This window comes from Protopterus annectens, chromosome 3.part0 (assembly GCF_019279795.1).
Source record: "Protopterus annectens isolate FY-2018-M chromosome 3.part0, PAN1.0, whole genome shotgun sequence".
Taxonomy (NCBI): domain Eukaryota; kingdom Metazoa; phylum Chordata; order Ceratodontiformes; family Protopteridae; genus Protopterus; species Protopterus annectens.
In genome coordinates, this window is record NC_056731.1 from 1342039829 (window position 1) to 1342063370 (window position 23542).

The window sequence follows — 23542 nt, forward strand, 5'->3', positions numbered from 1 at the left end:
ACCTTTGCAGGGGGTGTAGGTGAGATGGAAATTTCCATGGTGATTAGTTTGTGGTCGGATTTAACCAGGGAGGAATTGACTATTGGTGTGGAGCAACAGTCTCCCATGCTGATGATAACCAGATCGAGGATGTTGCTTCCTCTAGTGGGGGTCAGAATGAGCTGGTCCAGGGCACTGGAATTGAAGAATTCCAGGAAGTGTTGGGCCAGAGCATTGGTACTTGAACAGTTTTCCCAGTTGAAGGAAGGGTAGTTGAAGTCACCCAGTATCAGAGTATTGGGCTGGACCTTGATGGATTCCAGGGTGCTTAGGAATGTAAAGTGAGAGTCTAGGGACATGGTTCTGATTCCGTAGCAGGCTATGACTTGTATCACCATCTTATCCATTGTTAGTTGTAGCTGGAGTATCTCAGATGCATTATGCTGGGCTACCAGTCTAGAGGTGTGCATATCCTTTATGCATATGGAGACACCACCGCCTTTGGAGCTTCCGGATGTGTTCTGGCGCCTGAAGGTATGGAATGAGTTGTAGCCTCTGAGCACAGGGGTGCTTTCTGCCTCTTTAAATCAGGTCTTGGTTACAGCACAAATGTCAACATTCTCCACTTTGAGGAGAGTGTCAAGCAAGCGCATCTTGGGATTTAGACTTCTAGCACAGAGCAGCATGACCGTCAGACTGCATTTGTTTGTAGCTGTTATGGTGGAAGTTTAGTCTTTGGAACACTGCCTTAAAAAGACACTATGGGGGTGGCAAGAGCCTTAGCCAGTAGCCGGAATCTCAGGGGTGACAGATGCAAGCAGTCTCTGGCAAAGCATCGAGGCCTATCCTGTCATCCCAGGCAGACAGACACTGGATCCCCTTAGAATGACACCAGAAATTTAGCCAATTGTTGAACTCAATCATTTTCCTTGTAAATAAATAAATGTCCTTTATATTTTTACAATTTTTTTGCTATTTAATATGCTATCTTTACTTGTTCTACATTATCCACTTATTATTTTGCTAACTCCATGCAACACAAAGATATTTTTATTTATTTATTTTATTTATTTATTTAACATTTGTTTACTGGAAAGTTTGACTGGACACAGGTCCTTTTTCAGCAGAGGCCCGGGGAGAAAAACTCCAATTAAGCAAAATTACAAGTTTGAGTTACAGTTACAGGTAATATAAGACTTACACAAAAACATAAAGTTTATATACACTGCAAAAGAAAAAGGCTCGTCTTCAAGCAAGCTCAAAGCATCAAGCATAAAAGTTATAAAAAGATAAATATAAAATGTCTTGGCTAAATGTGTACAACAGACATCACAGTATGAGTATGTACATAGGTATACAAGTCATTTGTCATGCTTTGGAAGAAAAAGAGATTCCTGAAAAGGAGAGGACAGATGCCTCAGTTAGGATATATTGGGAGGGCAATGTGATACAAAGATAGTTAGAAATTTAGAGTTGAACAGTTAGAGTTCTATCCAGGGCAGTTACAAGAACAGAGCAAGGAGTCTTTCAGGTGTAGTTTTAGGAGTTTTTTAAACTGTGTTAAAGAGCAGCAGGTAGTAATTTGGAAGGGCAGTTTGTTCCGTATGTTAGGGATGTAGTTTGAGAAGAGTGATTCTCCAGCTGTGTTGTTTGCTTTGGTGGTGTCTAGTAGGAATTTATAATTAGAGCAGAGGGATCTGGAAGTGATGTATGGTTGTAATAGTTTTTGGAGAACAGGGATTTTGTTGATGGGGTTTTGAGTTTGTGGAACTGTTCCCATGCCTTATCTCTAGCCTTGAGTAAGGATCTGCATTCCTTACTAAGCCAGGGTGCACAGTTAGATTTGTCTCTGATTGTTCGAGAGGGTGCGTGGCAGTTTAGTATGCCAAGGAAAGTGGTGTTGAAGGAGTTGACTGCGTCTTCAAGGGGTAGCTGTCTGAGTGATTCCCAGTTGCAGCTATTTAGTGCGGAGATGAACTTGTTTGAGTTGAAGGTTTTTTACTTCTAATTAGCTGGTATGCTGACTGGCTGATGTGGGGAGTATAGGATCTTAGTAGAAAGGTTGGCAGACGGTCACTCAGACCATCAGGGAGGGAGGCAGCCTGACTGGGTTGACAGGGATGGGTTGCTCACTAAGATCCAGTCTAGGATAGAGTGTTGTTTGGAGGATTTGTCAATCCTGGTAGGAGATATGATAAGTTGGGTGAACCCACGTAGGTTGAGATGTGATGTTGGGGTTTGAGAGGAACAGTTGAGCCAATCAATATTGAAGTCTCCCATTAGGATAGTTTCCTGTGGGAGGGAATTACAGGCCCAGTATAGAATATTCTCTAGTGTGGGAATGTTGTTCCCAGGTGGGATATCACAGCATATGATGTTAATTTGTCTTCTTGGGTTGTCAATTTGGTACAGATAAGTTCTGCACTGTCAAAGTTTGGGATGCTTAGATGTAGGCACTCAACCAACAGGTGGTCTTTGAATAGGATAGCTAGATCTAGGCACTCAACCAACAGGTGGTCTTTGAATAGGATAACTACCCCTCCCACCCCTTTCGGATACCCTGTCTTTTCATAGAATGTTGAATCCAGGAGCTACAATTTCACTGTTGTTATTTCTGGGTTTGAGCCAAGTTTCTATAAATATTACTATATCTGGGGAATGGTGGGAGAGCAGGGCATGCAGGTCATGGACTTTGTTTCTAATACTTCTTGCACTTATGTTAAGGAGGAAAGGGGAATTGTTATGTTTCTGGTGTAATATGCCTGGGTCAATGCTGGTGGAGCTGTTTACTTGATTTTGGGGGGTACTGGGGCCAGGATTCGTGTGCATGTCACCGGAGAGGTTTAGCTAAATGATAAAGTGTGAGATTAACTTGGTAACTTTGTGAAGTAGTTTAGTGTAATTTTGATATGTGCGGGATGATGTAGACAGAGATATGATTTTCTTAGTGGGGTAGTCTGTGTGGCTGGTATTGAAGAGGTCTGGAGATATGGGAGTGTAAGGTGGACTATTGTGATGAACCAAAGAGGAGGTTTGGGAGGGAGGTGAATGATTGCCTGGTAATGGTGTGTAGTATGATGTGAGGGAGTACAAAACTATTAGCAGTGATGCAGAGATGGTATACATGCTATTTGGGTTGGGTGTTTGTTATTAAGGAGGGACATTTTTTAGGGTATGATGTTTTAGAAAGGGGAGGGAGGTGTGTGAATGTAGATAAAGGCAGGTGGGTGTTGCCTGAGTGGGTGTGGTGAACTGGCCTAATTAGTGAAAGTGTGGGTTCAGACTGGTTAAGGCAAATGTGAGCAGGCCTTGATAGGTATAAATCTAGTTAAATCAGGGGTGGGTGGGGAATGGGGTTAGGGTAAGGGAGTGGAGTGAGCCCACAGGGCAAACGGAGGGGGATGAGCTGGGGCTGACTGCAAGCACAAAAAAATATCAGTAGATTGCAGCTCGTCCAGATCAGCATGTTAGATACTCTGTACACTGGAGTAAGCAGAGTTCTTACAGAGTTTGGTAGAGTGCAGGGAAGCTGGATATTTGTTGAGCTGGATGTGAGCTGTAATGGGGGGAGGTCCTATAGTGTGCTAGCCTCTTGTCTTACAGTCAATACCTTTTAAAACAGTGTACCAAATATAGGAGAATAACCTAGACTGCAGTTGTTCTATACTTAGACAGGTGATGTACTTGTCCTAGCTGGGCTAATTTAGGTTCTGGCTTCACAGCGCTGTATGTTAGTGCAGGGCAAATCGGTCCAGGCGATAATACATTTCTGGGTTTCTGCAGGCTTACAGATGAATTTTTGTGGGTTTAAAATACTTTTGTAGTCCTTTTTCTTTCAGGATGATTGTTTCCTTTTATTGCTTAATGGCCAGGTTCATGAAGTTGCTAGAGCAGGTAAAAACTGCCGTGGACCAGTAGAAGGGGAACGGCTGAGCAACCCGTTCGCAGGGGCTGTGGAAATAATGCTTTTGTAGTCCTTTTTCTTACAGGATGATTGTTTCCTTTTTATTGTTTAGCGGCCAGGTTCATGAAGTTGCTAGAGCAGGTAAAAACTGCCGTGGACCAGTAGAAGGGGAATGGCTGAGCAACCGGTTTGCAGGGGCTGTTGAAATAATGCTTTTGTAGTCCTTTTTTTCAGGATGATTGTTTCCTTTTATTGTTTAGTGGCCAGGTTCATGAAGTTGCTAGAGCAGGGAAAAACTGCCGTGGACCTGTATAAGGGGAACGGCTGAGCAACCTGTTCACAGGGCGTAGGTAAAAAACTTTCTTACACTGTGAAGGACACCAATGAGGAAGAGAAAAGGCAAACACTACTAAAAACTCCTGATGTTCACCACGGCAGTAAAACGTAACAGTAAAATCAAAACTTTAATAAAAAGAATATAACATAAAATAGGCAGTCCTCAGTCTTCTGATCAGAAGACGGAGGACTGTGTATTTTATGTTATATTCTTTTTATTAAAGTTTTGATTTCACTATTAAGTTTTACTGCCGTGGTGGACATCAGGAGTTTTTAGTAGTGTTCACAGGGCGTGTGGAAATAATGCTTTTGTAGTCCTTTTTCTTTCAGGATGATTGTTTCCTTTTATTTTATAGTGGCCAGGTTCATGAAGTTGCTAGAGCAGGTAAAAACTGCCATGGACCAGTAGAAAGGGAATGGCTGAGCAACCCGTTTGCAGGGGCTGTGGAAATTGCAAGGTATACTGAAGGCCGGAGCAGTACTTACAGCTGAGTTCTGCAACGGTATTATAATATGAGTGTTGTCTGTATTACAGTTTTAACTTTTATTTGAAAAAATTAAGTTTCTACTGCACTCCTGTCATGTAATTGCTCCATTTAATTCTCCTAATAACTGCATCTGTTTTTTCCTCATGTATTAAGAAATGCATGTTATTTTCCTGATAAGCTTTCATTTTACTGCAAACAAGACTACTGTGTGGACATATCAACAGGTAGAACCCCGATTCCTTAACTTTCTCTAGGTAAAATTCCAATTCCTTAACATGTTGCACAAGTACAAACAATAATAGCATGTTATCTGAAATAACACTTATTTTTAGTTTACTGTATAAATGGTAACAAGTGATTTTTCAGGTTTCAGCTAATCATTTTCTACTACACCATACTAATCCTCAAACCACCTAAACAGCTCAAACCTGCATATGAAATGCCAAAGGAAATACATAACTTGGGAAGGGCTCCTAGATCACCAGCAATGATCTGTCTTTCAAAAGTTAATGCCTTACTCTGTTTTAATTTCCTTGATACTTGCCCAAAAAAGGTTTACATGCTTTCCTTCTCTAAAAGTGGCATATGCATTTTACATTTTTCTCAAAGGATGGAAAACAAAATTAATGCTACGAGAATGCCAAAAAATGGCAAAAAAATGAATGCAGTAGATGATCACATGTATAGGGATATACAACAGACTTTCTTTGGCATTGAACAGGTCAGCATTCACACACTGCCATATATTACCTGTTCCAGAGGTCATCGTCTTCTCCTCCCCAGCCCCAGAATGCATTTGGAAATCCATTGATTCTCTTAAACTGTTGTACCGTTAGACCACTAACACCTCCAAAGAACTCGTTGTATGGAAGCCTAGAAAGGACATGTAACTAAGTTTACCATGTCAACGTCACATTTTTGAGGAAATGCAGGTATCATGCAATTCACACTAAACATTCAATACATTAAAAGCCATGAACATCAGAAGCATGAGGGAAAAATCAAACTCTTATTAATGTATTTTTCTGTGGACACTAAAATAAAAATCAGTAAAACACCATCAACTTAACCTTGGCAATTAGTTTTAGACATGCATTCTGGTACACTTTATATCACTCCTATTTGTTACCAGGTACCTTGCGTGTTGTAATATAAAAAAACATGACTGGCTAACTAATAACGGATTCAAAAATCCATGTTTGAAACTATTTATAAAGCAAATTACAGCAATACTATTTAGCAAATATTTGTATACAAACAGCTACACAGAACTGTATATACAGCACTAACATTTTATGCAATTTTCCCCAGTTTGTTGCATTCTGTTTCAGTCATATGCTGAAACTTGAGATCTGAAAATTCCTGTAATTATACATTTCTCCAAAAAAAGTGGCACAGCTGGGAGCACTGCACTGTTTCACCTAAAAATAAGTCAGACCCACGGACACATTCAAGTATGAAGAGATTTTTTGTGTTGAAATGCACAAGTGTACAATCAATTAAATCAGTTTGGGGATTGTGATACAACTGACTAGTGATCCCAGATGTGCATTTAGGCTATTCGTGTTCTGAGGTCAGCTGGAGAGAGGAGCAGGAGAAAAAGATGAAATAATTGTTACAAAGTGGAGGACTAGAGACGCATATTAAGATAGATTTGATGAACCAGGCAGAGCCAAAGGAAGGACTGGAAAAGTACAGTTGTGTACACCTACCATAAATGTAGATGTTCGAGTGTCTTCACTGTTGCAGTCATAACTGTAGGGTGATCCTGCCGGCAGGCAGCCCGAGGTCGGCCAGAATCACAAAGTCTGGGTCCGGCGTCGGCTGTACAAGCTAGTACCCTGACGTCAGTACTCTCTGGTACATAGCCCTCAGCCGACGCCATCTTCTCCGGCCTTTCTTGCCCCAGATGTCAGAAAACCAATAAACAAAAAAAAAAAAAAAAAAAAAAAAAAGTCCCACAAGGAAACACAAACACACCATAAAGTGAAACAAGAGGGGATAGGAGGGAGGGAAACACCGACTGCAACAGCGAAGACACTCGAACATCTACATTTATGGTAGGTGTACACAACTGTACTATGTTCTTCGTGTTTCACTGTTGCAGTCATAACTGTAGGGTGGAATCCCAAAGCAGTGAAGAAAGGGAGGAGGCTAGATAGAAGAAGGGGCAGCAAGAAGGCCCTGCAAAACAGCAGAGGCAAAACCTGCCCTGGTCTTAGAATACAAAGGGATATTGTAGTGCTTGGAAAAGGTATGCACAGAACTCCAAGTGGCAGCTTCCAAGATATCCTTGGTAGGGACTCCTCTGAGAAAAGCAGTAGAAGTGGCAGCTGCTCTAGTAGAATGACTTCTCACAGTACCTGGAAACTGTTTCCCATGATGAGTGTAACAAAATCTTATTCCATAAGCAATCCATTTAGAAATAGTTTGTTTGGAAATAGCCTTTCCAAGAGAACTGGAGGCAAAAGAAACAAACAATTGGTTTGATTTTCTGAACTCTTTAGTCTTGTCCAAGTAAAATCGTAACTGTCTGTGAACGTCCAATGAATGCAAAATCCTTTCCCCTTTATTTTGAGGATTAGGAAAGAAGGTAGGAAGGTGAATTGTCTGATTTAAAGCAACTTTTGAAATCACCTTGGGCATGAAAGTAGGATTGGTCCTCAAGGATACTCTGTCAAGATGGAAAATTAGGTATGGCTCCACAGCCATAAGAGCTTGCAACTCTGAAACCCTTCTGGCAGAAGTCAATGCTAACAAAAGAACTGTCTTCCAGGATAACAATTTAATATCAGAAGCCGCAGTAGGCTCAAAAGGAGGCAAAGTGAGTTTTTCCAAAACATAGTTAAGATCCCAGGCAGGGACAGGAGGAGTCCTGGGAGGCCTCAAATTCTTAGCTCCTCTCAAGAATTGTCTCACCAATGGATGAGAAAAAACAGGAGGGTCGGTATTAAAATGAGCAGATATAGCAGAAGCATGAATCTTAATGGAAGAAAAGGAAAGGCCTTTAGACAAAAGATCTGAAAGGTAAAGCAAAACAGACGAGAGATCAGGCACAAGAGGATTAGAACCACGGTCCTGCATCCAAATACAAAACCTTTTCCATTTAGAGGCATAGGATTTCCTAGTGCTAGGCCGTCTGGCTTCAAGAAGAACATCCAAAACTTGTTTGGGGAGCTTAGAAGAAATCAAATTCCCTTGAAGAGCCAAGCTGCCAGGCAAAGGGTCTTGAGATGAGGGTGTAGCATCTGACCCTGATGCTGGGACAGAAGAGAAGGGTACAGAGGAAGGATCCAAGGAGGTTCCAAGCACAGATGTTGTAAGGTCAGATACCAAAACTGTCGAGGCCAATTTGGAGCAATCAAGATGATGAACTTGGGCTTGTCCTGTTTTATCTTCAGTAATATCTGGGGAAGAAGAGGAAGAAGAGGGAAGGCATATCCCGAAAGATTCCTCCAACTGAATGACAGGGCATCCACTTTCCAAGCTGTTTTGTGGAAGGACCTGGTGCAAAAGAGAGGCAGCTGATGATTGAGATGGGATGCAAACAGATCTATCTGGGGACACCCCCAAACTTCAGTTATCCTGTTGAATAAGTTGGTGTCTAGCATCCATTCGTGAGGATCCAAAATGTTTCTGCTTAGGCTGTCTGCTAAGAGATTCTGCTTTCCTGGAATGAATTGAGCCTGAAGATGCAGATTCAGACTTAGAGCTATGTCCCATAAAGTCATAGCTAGTCTGCAAAGGGGGTATGAATGAGAGCCCCCCTGGTTGTTTATGTACCACATGACTGTGGTGTTGTCTGTACGAATTAGAAGAGGCCCTGGTTGCAAAGGTGTCTTGAAGGCTAGAAGAGCATTTTGAACTGCCAACATTTCCTTCAGATTGATGTGCCAGTACAGGTGATTCTTTGTCCAGGTCCCCTGCTGGCAATTGTTTAGAAAATGTGCTCCCCAAGCATAATCCGAGGTGTCCGTGGTTATGATTTGAGAAGGTTGAGGTAGACGAAAAGGCTTCCCTTCGTTTAAAGCGCACACCCTGGACCACCAAAGGAACTCCTTCTGGAGGCAGGGGATCAGAGGAATCAAAGTGTCCAGATCCTGGTAATGCTGTGACCATACACTTTTTAGGTACCATTGAAGCTTTCTCATATGAAGCCTTGCATTTGGAATTAACAGAATGCATGAAGCCATATAGCCCAGTGCCTGCAGGAATTTCCTTGCAGTGAGCTGATTTAAGGTTGCCAAGGTTATGAAAATTAAAGCCAGCTGTATTTGTTTTTCTGGAGTAAGGAAGGCCCTTTGTAAGGTTGTATTTAGGAGGGCTCCCAAAAATATCATTTGTTGAGAAGGAATCAATTGTGACTTTTTTATGTTCACTGAAAATCCCAGGAGGAGGAAGAGACGTTGAACAAAATCCAGATGTTGAAGTAAAAGGTCCTTGCTGTCTGCCTGGATAAGGCAGTCGTCCAAATAGGGGTAAATCTGAATCCTCTGAAGTCTGCAATAAGCCACTACTGGGGCCAGGCTCTTGGTGAAAACCCTGGGCGCAGTAGATAAACCCAGTACAGAGAATTGAAAGTGCCTCGAGCCTGCTTTGAATCTGAGGAATTTCCTGCGTTCCTGCCTGATGGGTATGTGTAAGTAGGCCTCCTTTAAATCCAATGTCACCATCCAAGCGTCCTGGGAGAGTACTGGAAGCAGTTGTTGTAGAGTAAGCATTTTGAATTTTGGAATTTCCAAAAAGATGTTTAACACTGAAAGGTCCAGAATAGGTCTCCATGAGTTTTGCTTTCTTGGAGCCAGAAATAGTCTTGAGTAAAAGCCTTTTCCCATTTCTGAGAAAGGAACAGGCTCTCTGGCTCTCATGGCCAGTAGAGCATCCACTTGATTTAAGGCCTCTGCCCATTGATGTTTTGGCAGATCTGGCCAACCGATAACCCTTGGCAGAGTATGAAAATGGAATTTGTAGCCTCTTAAAATCACGTCCAATACCCATTTGTCCTGGGTAATACGAGTCCAATTTCTGTAAAAAAGAGAAAGCTTTCCTCCGAGAGGGGCATCCAGGTAAGGGGGTCCTGAAGCCCAACCGAGAGAGTCATTGAGTCTGCTTCCTTTGAGATTGGAATCTGTCTTCTCCCCTTCTAGGTGAAGAAGCAGTCCATTGTCTGGATCTGTAAGAGGCCTGAGCTTGACCACGACCTCTGGAGCATCTATATCTTCCCCTTTGAGGCCTGTCAGACATGGGAAAGGACCAATTTTTGGAGGGCCAATTCCTGGAAAATCTAGGAGGCTGAACTTGTAAGAAATCTTTCACAGTCTGCATAGATTTCGCCATTTCTTCCATCTTTTTAATAACCTCTTCAGCCTTGGATCCAAATAAAACATCATGCTGAACAGGGGCATCTAAAAGTTTAGCCTTAACCTGTTCCGGCAAACTTTGTTCACGAAGCCAGGCATGTCTCCTAATAACAGTACCAGAGGCTGCGGCCCTGCAAGAAGCTTCCAAAGCATCAAAACCACAGTGCAAACTATGCTTGTTCACTTGTTCAGTTGCATGCAATACATCCTGCAATTCCTTATCCTCTGCACATGCTGGAAAGGTAGCAAGCTTTTGCTTCAAAACAGACAAAAGAAATTGCTGATACTTAAACATATGAAACTGGCAATTTAAAGCCCTAATAGCAAGGGTAGCAGAAGTATATACCTTTTTACCCCACCTGTCTAAGGCACGAGAATCCTTCTCAGAGGGAATAGGATTTTTGGAAGAAGCAACCTTAGCAGCCTTAGAACCCTGAGAAATAGTTTCAGGATCCGCAGAAGGGTTCTTGAATATGAATAAATGAGAATCAGGGACCCTGTAAAATCTATCAGGCTTAGAAGGAGCAGGGGGCATGGAATCAGGATTCAAATTAGCCTCAGAAAAGGCATCATCCACAATATCAAGAACAGGAGGAATAGCTAAAGTCCTGTGTTGAGGAAGAAGAAGGAATTCCCTAAGCCTCTTCTTAGAAGCAGAATAATCCTGAGCTTCCCAATGAAAATGTTCCCTCATCTCATGTAAGGTCTCCCCAAAAGAGAAATCCTCAGGCGGAGAAGCAGAGGGCAGGGAATCCTCTGCATCCGAATCCTCATAAGGAGGAAAGGAATATTCCTGATCAGAGGAAGAAAGAGAAGATACAGAAGCCTGGTCAGAGGAATCCAAAGGAACATCCTGTTGAGGCCTTTTCTCTGGAGGGGGGTGAGAACCCCTAATCATTGTAAGCAAATCTTCAGCCATCCTTAGCAATTGCTTCTGTGTCTTGGGAGTACCTTCAGAAGTAGCTGGAGCAGAAACTTTAGGTTTAACTGGAGTCTTGGACTTTGCCTTTGTCTTTGAAATGGTGATGTGAGTAGGCCTGAATACCCCCTCAGAAGCCGGTACCTGCACAGCGGTTCCAGACCCATCTAAGGGAGCGACGTCCGAAGATCCTGCAGCAGATAAAACAATAGGCCTTGATGGCTCCCCATGGGAGTCCGTATCGGCCATCGGTTCAGAAGTGGCGGACGACAGGGGCTGCAAAAGCGCCTCACTGACGACAGCCGAACCGGACGCTGGCTCCAGCTGCGACGAATCCTGTTTGGACCTCGGAGGCCTGTCCTTGTCTTTGCGCTTCTTTTGAATTCTGGTAGAATCCGACGACATTCTATAATTGAAGCGTCTGCCAAAGTAATTTAAAGCCCAGTCGTATCAACGCTTAATAGTGCGAGAATTGAACCTGGCACAGAACCGACAACAAGAAACGTCGTGGTCAGGGCCTAAGCAAGGTAGACAGTAAGAGTGGAAATCTTTATGAGGTATCTGTTTTCCACACGCTATACAATTATTAACTTTTTCTGACATCGGAGGAACAAGAAAAAGATTCCCCAACGGGGTACTTAGCTTTGAGAAGAGAAGTAAGAACTTTGGACCGACAGCAATCAAAAACGTAGATCAAAAATCGCCAACCAACGACTTGCGAGCTGCTTTCCACCGCATGGCAAGAAAGACTGGAGAAGATGGCGTCGGCTGAGGGCTATGTACCAGAGCGTACTGACGTCAGGGTACTAGCTTGTACAGCCGACGCCGGACCCAGACTTTGTGATTCTGGCCGACCTCGGGCAGGATCACCCTACAGTTATGACTGCAACAAGTGAAACATGAAGAACATCAAGAGTGACATGGTGGATACAGCATTACAGAAAGCAGAAAATGAGAGACTGGAAACACAAAATAGCTGGTGAAGGGTAAAACTGGAGATGTTTTCAGCTCATGGAGAAGCCAGTTTTCAGGATTTTCCTCCTCAACAGGATTTTTTGTTACAAGAAAGTAGTTATGCAGATGCAGCAAGACAAGGAAAAATGGAAGGATGAACTGAGAAGGGACAACTGTTTACAGTTAGTTTCTCAACAGCCAAAGAGAAGACAACAAGTAGTAAGAATAAAAAGCAAAAGTGGTAGTAGCAGTGTGAACAGGTATGATATTATGGGCAACATTATTTTGCCACTAGGGTTTAATGTTAAAGAACATTAATTAATTTCAGACATGAACATTTTTGTGAATTGTCATTTGAAAGCTTGAGCGTGTGAGAAAAATGCATGACTGAGAATGAAAAAATGAAAATACAGTAGTACCATGTAAAGACCATTTATTGTGGAGCATGGGAGTACAACTAAAAAAAGAAAATAAATGTACAAATTATGACTTCCGATATGGATGAGTATTAGTTAAAACTTTTTATTTTAATATGTAATAAAGCACATGAAGCAATAAATAAATAAATTAAATATGTGATGAAAGAAATGTATGGACTAAGGTTTGGGAAGTGTGGGTAACAAAGAATGTTAAGGAATGGAAACTTCAACATATTTCAAATACAACAATTGTGAATGGTAAGAGGATTTGTTAGGTGCTAGGCCCAACCCAAAGCACATTACTTATACAGGGATGAAAATCATGTAGTACAAGACTGCAACAAACAAAGGTATGACCAATTCAGGGAGAGGGGACATGCAGCAAAAACTGTAAACCTTTTTTGTAGAAAATGTAAAAAATTTTGATACTTTTGGTCTGAATGACCCATATCAGAAAAAAAGAGCAGATGAAGAGAAAAGCTCAGAAGAAAGACCAACAATAAAGTTTTATACAGGAGATGTTAAATCAGAAGATGGTATGGGGGAAAGGGATACTAAAAAGGCTTAAAGAATGAAGAGATTAAGGAGAAATAACAGTTTAAAGTAGGGTTATTAATATATAAGAACAGAGTTGCAATTTTAGAAAGTGAAAAGGAAGGGGAGACAGAAATGAAGACAGGAGAAGAACAAGACAGTGAAAAAATCAACTGATGAGGGACTTAGAAGGAAAAAAAAAGAAAAATAAGATTTGGAAGTGGAACACTTACAAAAAAAGGAAAAGGATGATATATGAATTTTAACATTAAACGTTAATAGCATTAGAAATGATAAAAGGGGTTTGGCAGTGAAGGAATGCTTTAAAATAAAAATGGATTTTTTTTTGTTTACTAGAAACCATATAAAACAAAGAAGAAAAAGAATACATGCAGCATTGGGGGCCCAAATTGTTTGGTTGGTAATAAAAGAGAAGAGACACTCTAGAGTAGGAATTCTTATTAAAAATGAAGAAATAAGAATTTCAGATGTAACAATTAGCAGTACCAAGGAGAGTGGTGTTATGTGATGTGAAAATGAGACAAAAATGTACAAGATTAAAAGTGATTTACGCATATGCTAATGTAACAGAGAGAACAGTTTTTTTAAAAAGTCAAAAAAATTGTGTTAATAAATACATCAATAGTGTAGGTAGGAGATTTTTAACTGTAGCCTGAGGGGAAAAAAAGGAAAATAAAAAGAAATTATGTACTCACCATAATGTTCCATCTGAGTAGGTAACTTCATTTATCAGCAACCTGTGGGTATTGGATCCGACCTGGATCCGAGCCGGCAGCTTTCCAAGCCAGAGATCCGAGCTCCAAGCTCTCCCCTTACCCATAATGCCCTGCCACCTCCTTCCAATCCCCAGATCGCGTTTGCCCATCTATATAATCTCACCATGAAAAAGCAACAACCTGGAGAATCCTAACATAATGATTAACAAATGACCTGGATAAACCATCCTAGTGATCAGGAAACCAAAGAACCAGGTTGGGGGAAGGAGGGAGGGTCGGTTGCTGACAAATGAAGTTACCTACACAGATGGAACATTATGGTGAGTACATAACTTCTTTATCTGAAGGAGAGAACTTCATTTGATCATCAACCTGTGAGACAGAGTCCCCAGCTACCAAAAAACTTGGGAAGGTCCTCAAGGAAGGATATTCCGGAGCACTGCACAGCCAAAAGCCACCCTTCCTCTAGACACTAAATCCAGTTTATAGTGAGAGATAAAGGTATGAGAGGATGCCCAAGTAGCCACAGAACAAATGTCATCCAAGGGAATTGTCGACCAGAATGCAGCTGATGTAGCCATAGAACAGGTAGAGTGAGCGCGAACCCCAGTAGATTCTGGCAGGCCAGATAGTTTATATATGAACAAAATACAATTCGAAATCCATCTGGCCAGTCACCTTCGACACAGGCTTACCCAAGAAGGGTTTAGCAAAAGTGACAAATCAGACTTGCAGAAGGCCGCTGTTCTGTGTAAATAAAACTGTAACTGCTTATGAACATCTAACAAATGAAGTTTGTACTCCCCTTTGTTTTGACAGTTAGGGAAGAAAACTGGGAGATTAATGGACTGATTGATGCTCGCCTCGGAGGCCACTTTAGGTAGGAAAGATGGGTTAGTCCTGAAAGAGACCCTGTCCTTATGGAAAACCAAATACGGGGCTCTAATACAGAGAGCTTGAAGCTCCGACACTCTTTTAGCTGAGGTAATGGCTACCAAAAATGCAGTTTTCCAGAACAAGAATTTCAAATTAACAGAGGCTGCAGGTTCAAAAGGAGGTCCAGTTAGAGCTTGAAGGGCCAAGATTAGATCCCAAGGAGGGACAGGGTTCATAACAGGGGGTCTCAAGAGAAACGTACCTTTCAGAAAGGCCTTACAAATCCTGGTGGAAGCGAGGGGACTGAGATTATCTCCAATGTGAAAATGCGAGATGGCAGCCATTTGAACCTTTACAGTAGAAGAACTGGCCCCTTGCTGAAAAGTATGCAATAGAAAATCGAGCACTGCTGGGATGGGAGCAGTGAAAGGGTCCAATTTCCTATGAGATGCCCAAACAGAAAACCACTTCCATTTACTATTGTAAACCTTCCTGGTAGATGGCTTATGCGCCGCTACCAGGATAGATCTAACTGCAGACAAGATACCGGGAGTCCTAGCAACTAATGGAACTGGATCAACCAAGCTAAGAGCTTGAGATCGACCAGGTTCGGAGGTTTCAATCCTGAAAGATGAGATATTAGATCTGGAATGGGATCCAAGATCCAGAGAGGTTTGACAAGGCCAGAATGGGGCTATGAGGATAATCTTGTTCCCCAACAGACGAGCTTTCTGTAAGAATTTTGTTATCAATGGAAGAGGAGGATAAGCATGCAGAAGACCGGGTGGCCAAGCATGAACTAGACCGTCTCTGGGGCTTTCCCCCCAGAGAGGGAATTAGAGCGAAAAACTCGCTGCACTTCGCGTTGGAAGGCGACGCAAAGAGATAGCAGCAAGGTTGACCCCACTTGCGGAAGATCTGTTTCGCTACTAAGGGATTCAGAGACCACTCATAAGGCGATTGGATAATTCAACTCAGTTTGTCTGCTAGGATGTTGGACCAACCCGGAATGTGTGTTGCTAACAGAAAACGGTTGGTGGATATCGCCCAATCCCAAACTTTCATGGCCTCTTGACAAAGAGGGTAAGACCTGGTCCCCCCTGTTTGTTGATGTACCAGACCACCGACATGTTGTCTGACTGAATCGCAATAGTCCCTGGAGGGAGAAAGGCATGAAGGGCTTGCAACGCTAGAAGCACCGCTCTCATCTCCGGAACATTGATATGCAGAATGGTCTCTGTCTGAGTCCACGTACCTTGAACAGTTCTGCCTGCGTAATGCCACCCCCCCCCAAGGTGAGAAGCATCCATGGGCACAGTGGCTTGGGGTTGCTGCATAACAAATGGTCACCCTTCCCGAAGCTCTCGGGAGTGGAGCCACCACAAGAGAGAATTTCTGCACACACTGCTGAGAGGAATCGGCAAGTCCAATGGATGGTGAAGGATGTAGCACTGAACCTGTAATGTCCACTGGAGAATCCTCATGTGCAAGCGAGCTAAGGGTGTGAGGTTGATTGCCACTGCCTTGGACCCTAGAGCTCTCAGGACTAACTCCGCTGATGGGGCAGGTGACTGGAGAAGGGCTAAAACGTGTAAGGTCAAACTGCGAAGTCTGTCTGATGTCAAGAAGGCCTTGGTCTGAAGCGTGTCTATCCTGGCCCCTATGAACTCCAAGACCTGAGCTGGTTGGAGGGATGACTTCTTCAAGTTTATGGTGATCCCCAAATGGGATGCTAGAAGTAGGAAACAATCCCTGGCTAAGCAGAGTAGATGCTTGGTGGGGGCGGTCAGGAGCCAGTCATCTAGGTAAGGAAAAACCTGTATTCCCTGAAGCCTGAGGTGGGCCACTACAACTGCCATGACCTTGGTGAACACCCTGGGGGCTGTGATGAGACTGAAGGGTAGGACCCTGAACTGGTAATGAGTGACCTCTAGCTGGAAGTGGAGAAACCTCCTGGAATGAATGTCCATGAGAATGTGATAGTACGCATCCTTGAGGTCTATGGAGCACATCCAGTCCTTCTCCTGCAGCAGGGCAGAATGGATTGAAGCATGACCATCCAGAATTTTTCCTTGGCAATGAAGAGGTTCATTGTTGAAAGGTCAAGAATTGGCCTTAAGTCCCCCATCTTCTTTGGCACCACAAAGAATCTGGAGTAATTGCCTAATCCAGATTGTCCTGGATGGCTCTTTTTTCTAGCAGCTTTTTTACCTCTAAAGCTGCAGCCTCCCTCTGACTGGGTGGTACATCGGGGAGGCGCCTCAACTGAGGTGGCAGATTTATGAAAAGGATAGAGTAACCTCTGAATATTATTCGAAGCATCCAGCGATCTGATGTTTTGGACTCCCATTGGGCCAAGTGCTTTGAAAAACGCCCCCCGACTGCCTCCAGAGAGGAGCAGTCGGACAACCCCTCAGGGCTGCTGCATGGGTCGATCAGAAAAAGGTTCCCGTGACCCCAAATTTTTCAGCCCCCCCCCCGCATCTGGGCCGGCGTCCACCTTGTCCCCCTCTGCCTCTGAAGGACGAAGGGTCCGGAGCGTAACGGGACTGCTGAGACTTCCGGAGCCACATCTTCTTTTGTCCTCTCTGGTTCCTAGAAAAGGACCTTTGAGGAGCCGAGAAGCGGATTCCGATGGCAGACAGCGTCTTCCCATCTTTCTCACTCTGAACCAATGTGTTGTGGATGGTCTTCCCAAACAGAGTGGAACCAAAGGGTGCATTCACGAAGGACGCCTTGAAAGGTTCCGCAAAGTCACAAAGCCGGAGCCAGGTGTGATGCCTTAAGGCGATACCGGACCCGCTGGCTCTAGCGGCTCTTTCCATGGCATGGGAAAGTAGCCGCATAGACGTGTTCGAAACAGATTTGAGAGTGGCCATGCGAGCCGAGAAAGTCCGTTTGTCCTCAGCCAACATGGACTCAGGGGGAGACTCAGCATATTCTTTCACCAGATCCCGCTGAAGTCTAATTACATGGGTTAAGTAATTCAGCGCCCTTGTAGAAAAGGTAGCTGAAGCAAACATCCGCTTCCCAATAAGATCCATAGTCCGAGACTCCTTATCAGGGGGATGGATCGAGGAACTATCCTGAGCGAGTTCCCTCTTGGTGGCTGCCGCCACCACCATGGTATCTACCGGGGATCCCTTGCTCCAAGCCGTCCTATCCATGGGGGGACTGAGAATCCTGTCTGGCCTCCTGGGGATCAGCTCTATAGCGTCCGGTTCCTTCCACGCCCTGGTAGTGATGAGGTCAACCAGGGGGTCGGCCGGAGGGGATGCCCAAGAGGTAGACGGACCTGCGTTGAACACCTCCAGAAACACAGACTCGTCCAAGGAAGGCTTTTGGGCTGTCCACCCCCCTTTCAGGTGAAGCATTTCCATAATTTCTCCAAAGGAGACGTCAACGGGGGGGGGGGGGGGTGACCTGGGTGAACTTTCCCCTTCTTCCAAAGCGGTGTCCTCCGTGAGGGACTCAGGGGAGTCCAAGTGCCTCCTCTTACACTTACGTTTGTGAGGGACCTCTTTGGTGGGACTGTCCGAGGAGGGCTCACTAACAGGGCCGTGTTCCACCAGTGGAATGGGCTGGGGCATCAACGCAGGCTGTCCCTGGGACTGGATGATGGAAGACAAGCCAAACTACAAGCGAGTGGGGGCTGGATCCGAAGAAAGAGTAGGGGGTCTCGAACATCTCGAGAAAACCCTCTCCACCACGTCGAAAGCCGAGGGTGAACCAATCTCTCTGTGCTCCGTGGTTAACACCCTCGGACCAGGCGCGGGGATCAGCATCGGAGCCGAAGTGCTCAGACCCGAGAGGGAAGTGTGCTCTGACTGAAACACAGCCGAAGACACACTGGCCCCCCTGGATCCGACGCACGGCTCACTGCTCTGAGAGCTCAGATCCGAAAGGGGATCTGACAAACTCGAGGGCATGGCCGGTGTCGAGGTAACTATAACCGTCGGTGCCGACACCCCAGCTCTGGGACTCCTCAGATCCGATGGCTCCGAAACCCGATAGTGGATTGGAGAAGGAGCTATCGGGGCAAAAAGTGGGACTGAACTCCCCCGCGGAAGGGGGGGGAGGCAGCAGCACTCTCATCTGCATCTGGGCTTGGAGGAAATGACGCATCATCCGGTCCATATCAGCGTCGGAGAGACTGCGGGTTGACCTAGAAGAGGCTGCCACGATGACCTCGAAGATGGTCGGGCCTCCTCCTCCTCCAGTGAGAAGCGTGGAGAATGGAGCCGAGGGGAAGAAGGCCCAGAAATCTTCTAAGTTGAGGAGAGCAGCTTGGCAGGTGGGGCCGAAGGGGCAGAGTCGGCCCGCCGCTTGTGGCTCCTATGCCTCTCTTTCTCCCTCTCTCTCTCTCTCTCCTCTCCTTCTCCTTCCTAGAGTCCCTCTCTCCCTGAGAAGAAATGGGAGGTTGAGTCCCAGCCAGGGGAGAGGGAACAACAGGCTGAACAGCCACAGCTGTAGCCACTGAGGGAGAGGAGGAGGAAGACGACTCCGAGGGTAGAAGACCTGCCAGAATCAACTTATTCCTCCTATCCCTCAGGGCCTGGGGGTTAAAATCTGCACAAATTTGGCAGCCCGAAGACAAGTGCGATACCCCCAGGCAGAGGACACACTGAGTGCAGCCATCCGCTGGGGAAAGCTTATGACCACACTCAGTGCACTTAGAAAAAATGGCCTTAGAGGGGCCTCGGCCATAATCCCAAAAGAAAACACAAATGCGCCTCACACAAACACCTAAGGGGAAAAAGGGGGGAGTACTAGGCTTTAAACTAAGAGGAACGGTAAAGGGGTTTAAACTAAGGAGTTAACTGTTCACACACAAAAAAACTAATAAGATTTTAAGAAACTTTTCTTACTCACAGATCACCTAAAGCTAGGAGCTTGAGAAAACCGTGCTTGACAAAGCCACGGCAAATGAGATCTGGGGACTGGAAGGAGGTGGCAGGGCATTATGGGTAAGGGGGAGGAGCTTGGAGCTCAGATCTCTAGCTTGGAAAGCTGCCGGCTCGGATCCAGGTCGGATCCTATCCTACTTCAGATTACATGATATTAAGATGTTAAGGGAATTAACAAAATATGGAGATTTAAAAATAGGAAAAGTACAGTTTTGTACCTACCATAAATGTAGATGTTCGAAGATCCACATTGCTGCAGTCCTTACACTTGGGGTAGTCCGCTGTCCACGGTCGGCCCGAATATCAAAGTATAAGGCTGACGTCGGTCAGGGCGCATTTAACTGACGTCAGGACGTCAGGGTACAAATGCGCATGACCGACGTCATATCCTCAGTCTTTTCTTGCCCCAGATGTCAGAAGACCTTAAAAATAAAGGTCAAAACCAAAAGACAGCAAACAAATAACCAACCACCCTTGCACTAACTATATGTACAATATATACAATATACACAATATGTACAACCCAACACAACCACCTCCAACTACAGAGGGGAAGGAGGGAGGGTAAATTGGACTGCAGCAATGTGGATCTTCGAACATCTACATTTATGGTAGGTACAAAACTGTACTATGTTCTTCATCTCACATTGCTGCAGTCCTTACACTTGGGTAGAATCCCAAAGCAGAGGTAAGGGAGGATGGCTAACTATAAGGAAGCAGGAGCTGCCAAAATGCCCTGCAAAACCGCAGTGGCAAAACCAGCCCTGGACTTAGAGTAAAGTGGCAGGTGATAATGCCTAGAGAAAGTATGCACAGAACTCCAAGTAGCTGCCTCCAAAATATCATTGGTTGCCACTCCCCTCAAAAAAGCTGTTGAAGTGGCAGTAACCCTAGTGGAATGAGGCCTAATCCCAGCTGGAACCTCCTTGCCATGATGGGAATAACAGAAAGCAATGCAAAACCCAATCCACTTAGAAATAGTTTGTTTTGACACAGGCTTGCCCTGAGAACTCAAAGCAAAAGAAACAAACAACTGCTGAGACTGCCTGAACCCTTTAGTTCTGTCCAAATAATAACGCAACTGCCTGTGTACATCCAAAGTGTGCAAAATCTTTTCCCCTTATTTTGGGATTTGCATAAAAAGTAGGCAAATGAATAGTCTGGTTTAAAGCCACACTAGAAACCACCTTAGGCATAAAGGAAGGATTAGTGCGTAATGATACCCTATCCTTATGGAAAATCAAGAAAGGCTCAACTGACATAAGGGCCTGTAATTCAGAAACCCTTCTTGCAGAGGTAATGGCCAACAAAAAGCAGTCTTCCATGATAAATATTTCAACTCAGCAGTAGCTGCAGGCTCAAAAGGAGGTCCAGTTAGAGCTTGAAGGGCCAAGATTAGATCCCAGGAGGGACAGGGTTCATAACAGGGGTCTCAAGAGAAACGCACCTTTCAGAAAGGCCTTACAAATCCTGGTGGAAGCAGGGACTGAGATTATCTCCAATGTGAAAATCGAGATGGCAGCCATTTGAACCTTTACAGTAGAAGAACTGGCCCCTTGCTGAAAAGTATGCAATAGAAAATCGAGCACTGCTGGGATGGGAGCAGTGAAAGGGTCCAATTTCCTATGAGATGCCCAAACAGAAAACCACTTCCATTTACTATTGTAAACCTTCCTGGTAGATGGCTTATGCGCTACCAGGATAGATCTAACCAGACAAGATACCGGGAGTCCTAGCAACTAATGGAACTGGATCAACCAAGCTAAGAGCTTGAGATCGACCAGGTTCGGAGGTTTCAATCCTGAAAGATGAGATATTAGATCTGGAATGGGATCCAAGATCCAGAGAGGTTTGACAAGGCCAGAATGGGGCTATGAGGATAATCTTGTTCCCCAACAGACGAAGCTTTCTGTAAGAATTTTGTTATCAATGGAAGAGGAGGATAAGCATGCAGAAGACCGGGTGGCCAAGCATGAACTAGACCGTCTCTGGGGCTTTCCAGAGAGGAATTAAAACTCGCTGCACTTCGCGTTGAAGGCGGCGCAAAGAGATAGCAGCAAGGTTGACCCCACTTGGAAGATCTGTTTGCTACTAAGGGATTCAGAGACCACTCATAAGCGATTGGATAATTCAACTCAGTTTGTCTGCTAGGATGTTGGACCAACCCGGAATGTGTGTTGCTAACAGAAAACGGTTGGTGGATATCGCCCAATCCCAAACTTTCATGGCCTCTTGACAAAGAGGGTAAGACCTGGTCCCCCCTGTTTGTTGATGTACCAGACCACCGACATGTTGTCTGACTGAATCGCAATAGTCCCTGGAGGGAGAAAGGCATGAAGGGCTTGCAACGCTAGAAGCACCGCTCTCATCTCCGGAACATTGATATGCAGAATGGTCTCTGTCTGAGTCCACGTACCTTGAACAGTTCTGCCTGCATGCCACCCCCAAGGTGAGAAGCATCCATGGGCACAGTAGCTTGGGGTTGCTGCATAACAAATGGTCACCCTTCCCGAAGCTCTCGAGTGGAGCCACCACAGAGAGAATTTCTGCACACTCTGCTGAGAGGAATCGCAAGTCCAATTGATGGTGAAGGATGTAGCACTGAACCTGTAATGTCCACTGGAGAATCCTCATGTGCAAGCGAGCTAAGGGTGTGAGGTTGATTGCCACTGCCTTGGACCCTAGAGCTCTCAGGACTAACTCCGTTGATGGGGCAGGTGACTGGAGAAGGGCTAAAACGTGTAAGGTCAAACTGCGAAGTCTGTCTGATGTCAAGAAGGCCTTGGTCTGAAGCGTGTCTATCCTGGCCCCTATGAACTCCAAGACCTGAGCTGGTTGGAGGGATGACTTCTTCAAGTTTATGGTGATCCCCAAATGGGATGCTAGAAGTAGGAAACAATCCCTGGCTAAGCAGAGTAGATGCTTGGTGGGGGCGGTCAGGAGCCAGTCATCTAGGTAAGGAAAAACCTGTATTCCCTGAAGCCTGAGGTGGGCCACTACAACTGCCATGACCTTGGTGAACACCCTGGGGGCTGTGATGACGCTGAAGGGTAGGACCCTGAACTGGTAATGACTGACCTCTAGCTGGAAGTGGAGAAACCTCCTGGAATGAATGTCCATGAGAATGTGATAGTACGCATCCTTGAGGTCTACGGAGCACATCCAGTCCTTCTCCTGCAGCAGGGGCAGAATGGATTGAAGCATGACCATCCAGAATTTTTCCTTGGCAATGAAGAGGTTCATTGTTGAAAGGTCAAGAATTGGCCTTAAGTCCCCCATCTTCTTTGGCACCACAAAGAATCTGGAGTAATTGCCTAATCCAGATTGTCCTGGATGGCTCTTTTTTCTAGCAGCTTTTTTACCTCTAAAGCTGCAGCCTCCCTCTGACTGGGTGGTACATCGGGGAGGCGCCTCAACTGAGGAGGCAGATTTATGAAAAGGATAGAGTAACCTCTGAATATTATTCGAAGCATCCAGCGATCTGATGTTTTGGACTCCCATTGGGCCAAGTGCTTTGAAAAACGCCCCCCGACTGCCTCCAGAGAGGAGCAGTCGGGCAACCCCTCAGGGCTGCTGCATGGGTCGATCAGAAAAAGGTTCCCGTGACCCCAAATTTTTCAGCCCCCCCGCATCTGGGCCGGCATCCACCTTGTCCCCCTCTGCCTCTGAAGGATGAAGGGTCCGGAGCGTAACGGGACTGCTGAGACTTCCGGAGCCACATCTTCTTTTGTCCTCTCTGGTTCCTAGAAAAGGACCTTTGAGGAGCCGAGAAGCGGATTCCGATGGCAGTCAGCGTCTTCCCATCTTTCTCACTCTGAACCAATGTGTTGCGGATGGTCTTCCCAAACAGAGTGGAACCAAAGGGTGCATTCACGAAGGACGCCTTGAAAGGTTCCGCAAAGTCACAAAGCTGGAGCCAGGTGTGATGCCTTAAGGCGATACCGGACCCGCTGGCTCTAGCGGCTCTTTCCATGGCATGGGAAAGTAGCCGCATAGACATGTTCGAAACAGATTTGAGAGTGGCCATGCGAGCCGAGAAAGTCCGTTTGTCCTCGGCCAACATGGACTCAGGGGGAGACTCAGCATATTCTTTCACCAGATCCCGCTAAAGTCTAATTACATGGGTCAA

At 45.0% G+C, this 23542-nt stretch overlaps 1 protein-coding gene across 1 annotated transcript in view; it reads right to left on the reverse strand.

The window, feature by feature from the left end:
* LOC122796740 (beta-1,4-galactosyltransferase 6) overlaps window positions 1–23542 on the reverse strand; it is a 339205-nt gene that overhangs the window by 119265 nt on the left and 196398 nt on the right. Inside the window, exon 3 of the mRNA XM_044065449.1 lies at window positions 5458–5580. Coding sequence (XP_043921384.1) covers window positions 5458–5580 — 123 coding nt within the window. The remainder of the gene's footprint in view (window positions 1–5457; window positions 5581–23542) is intronic.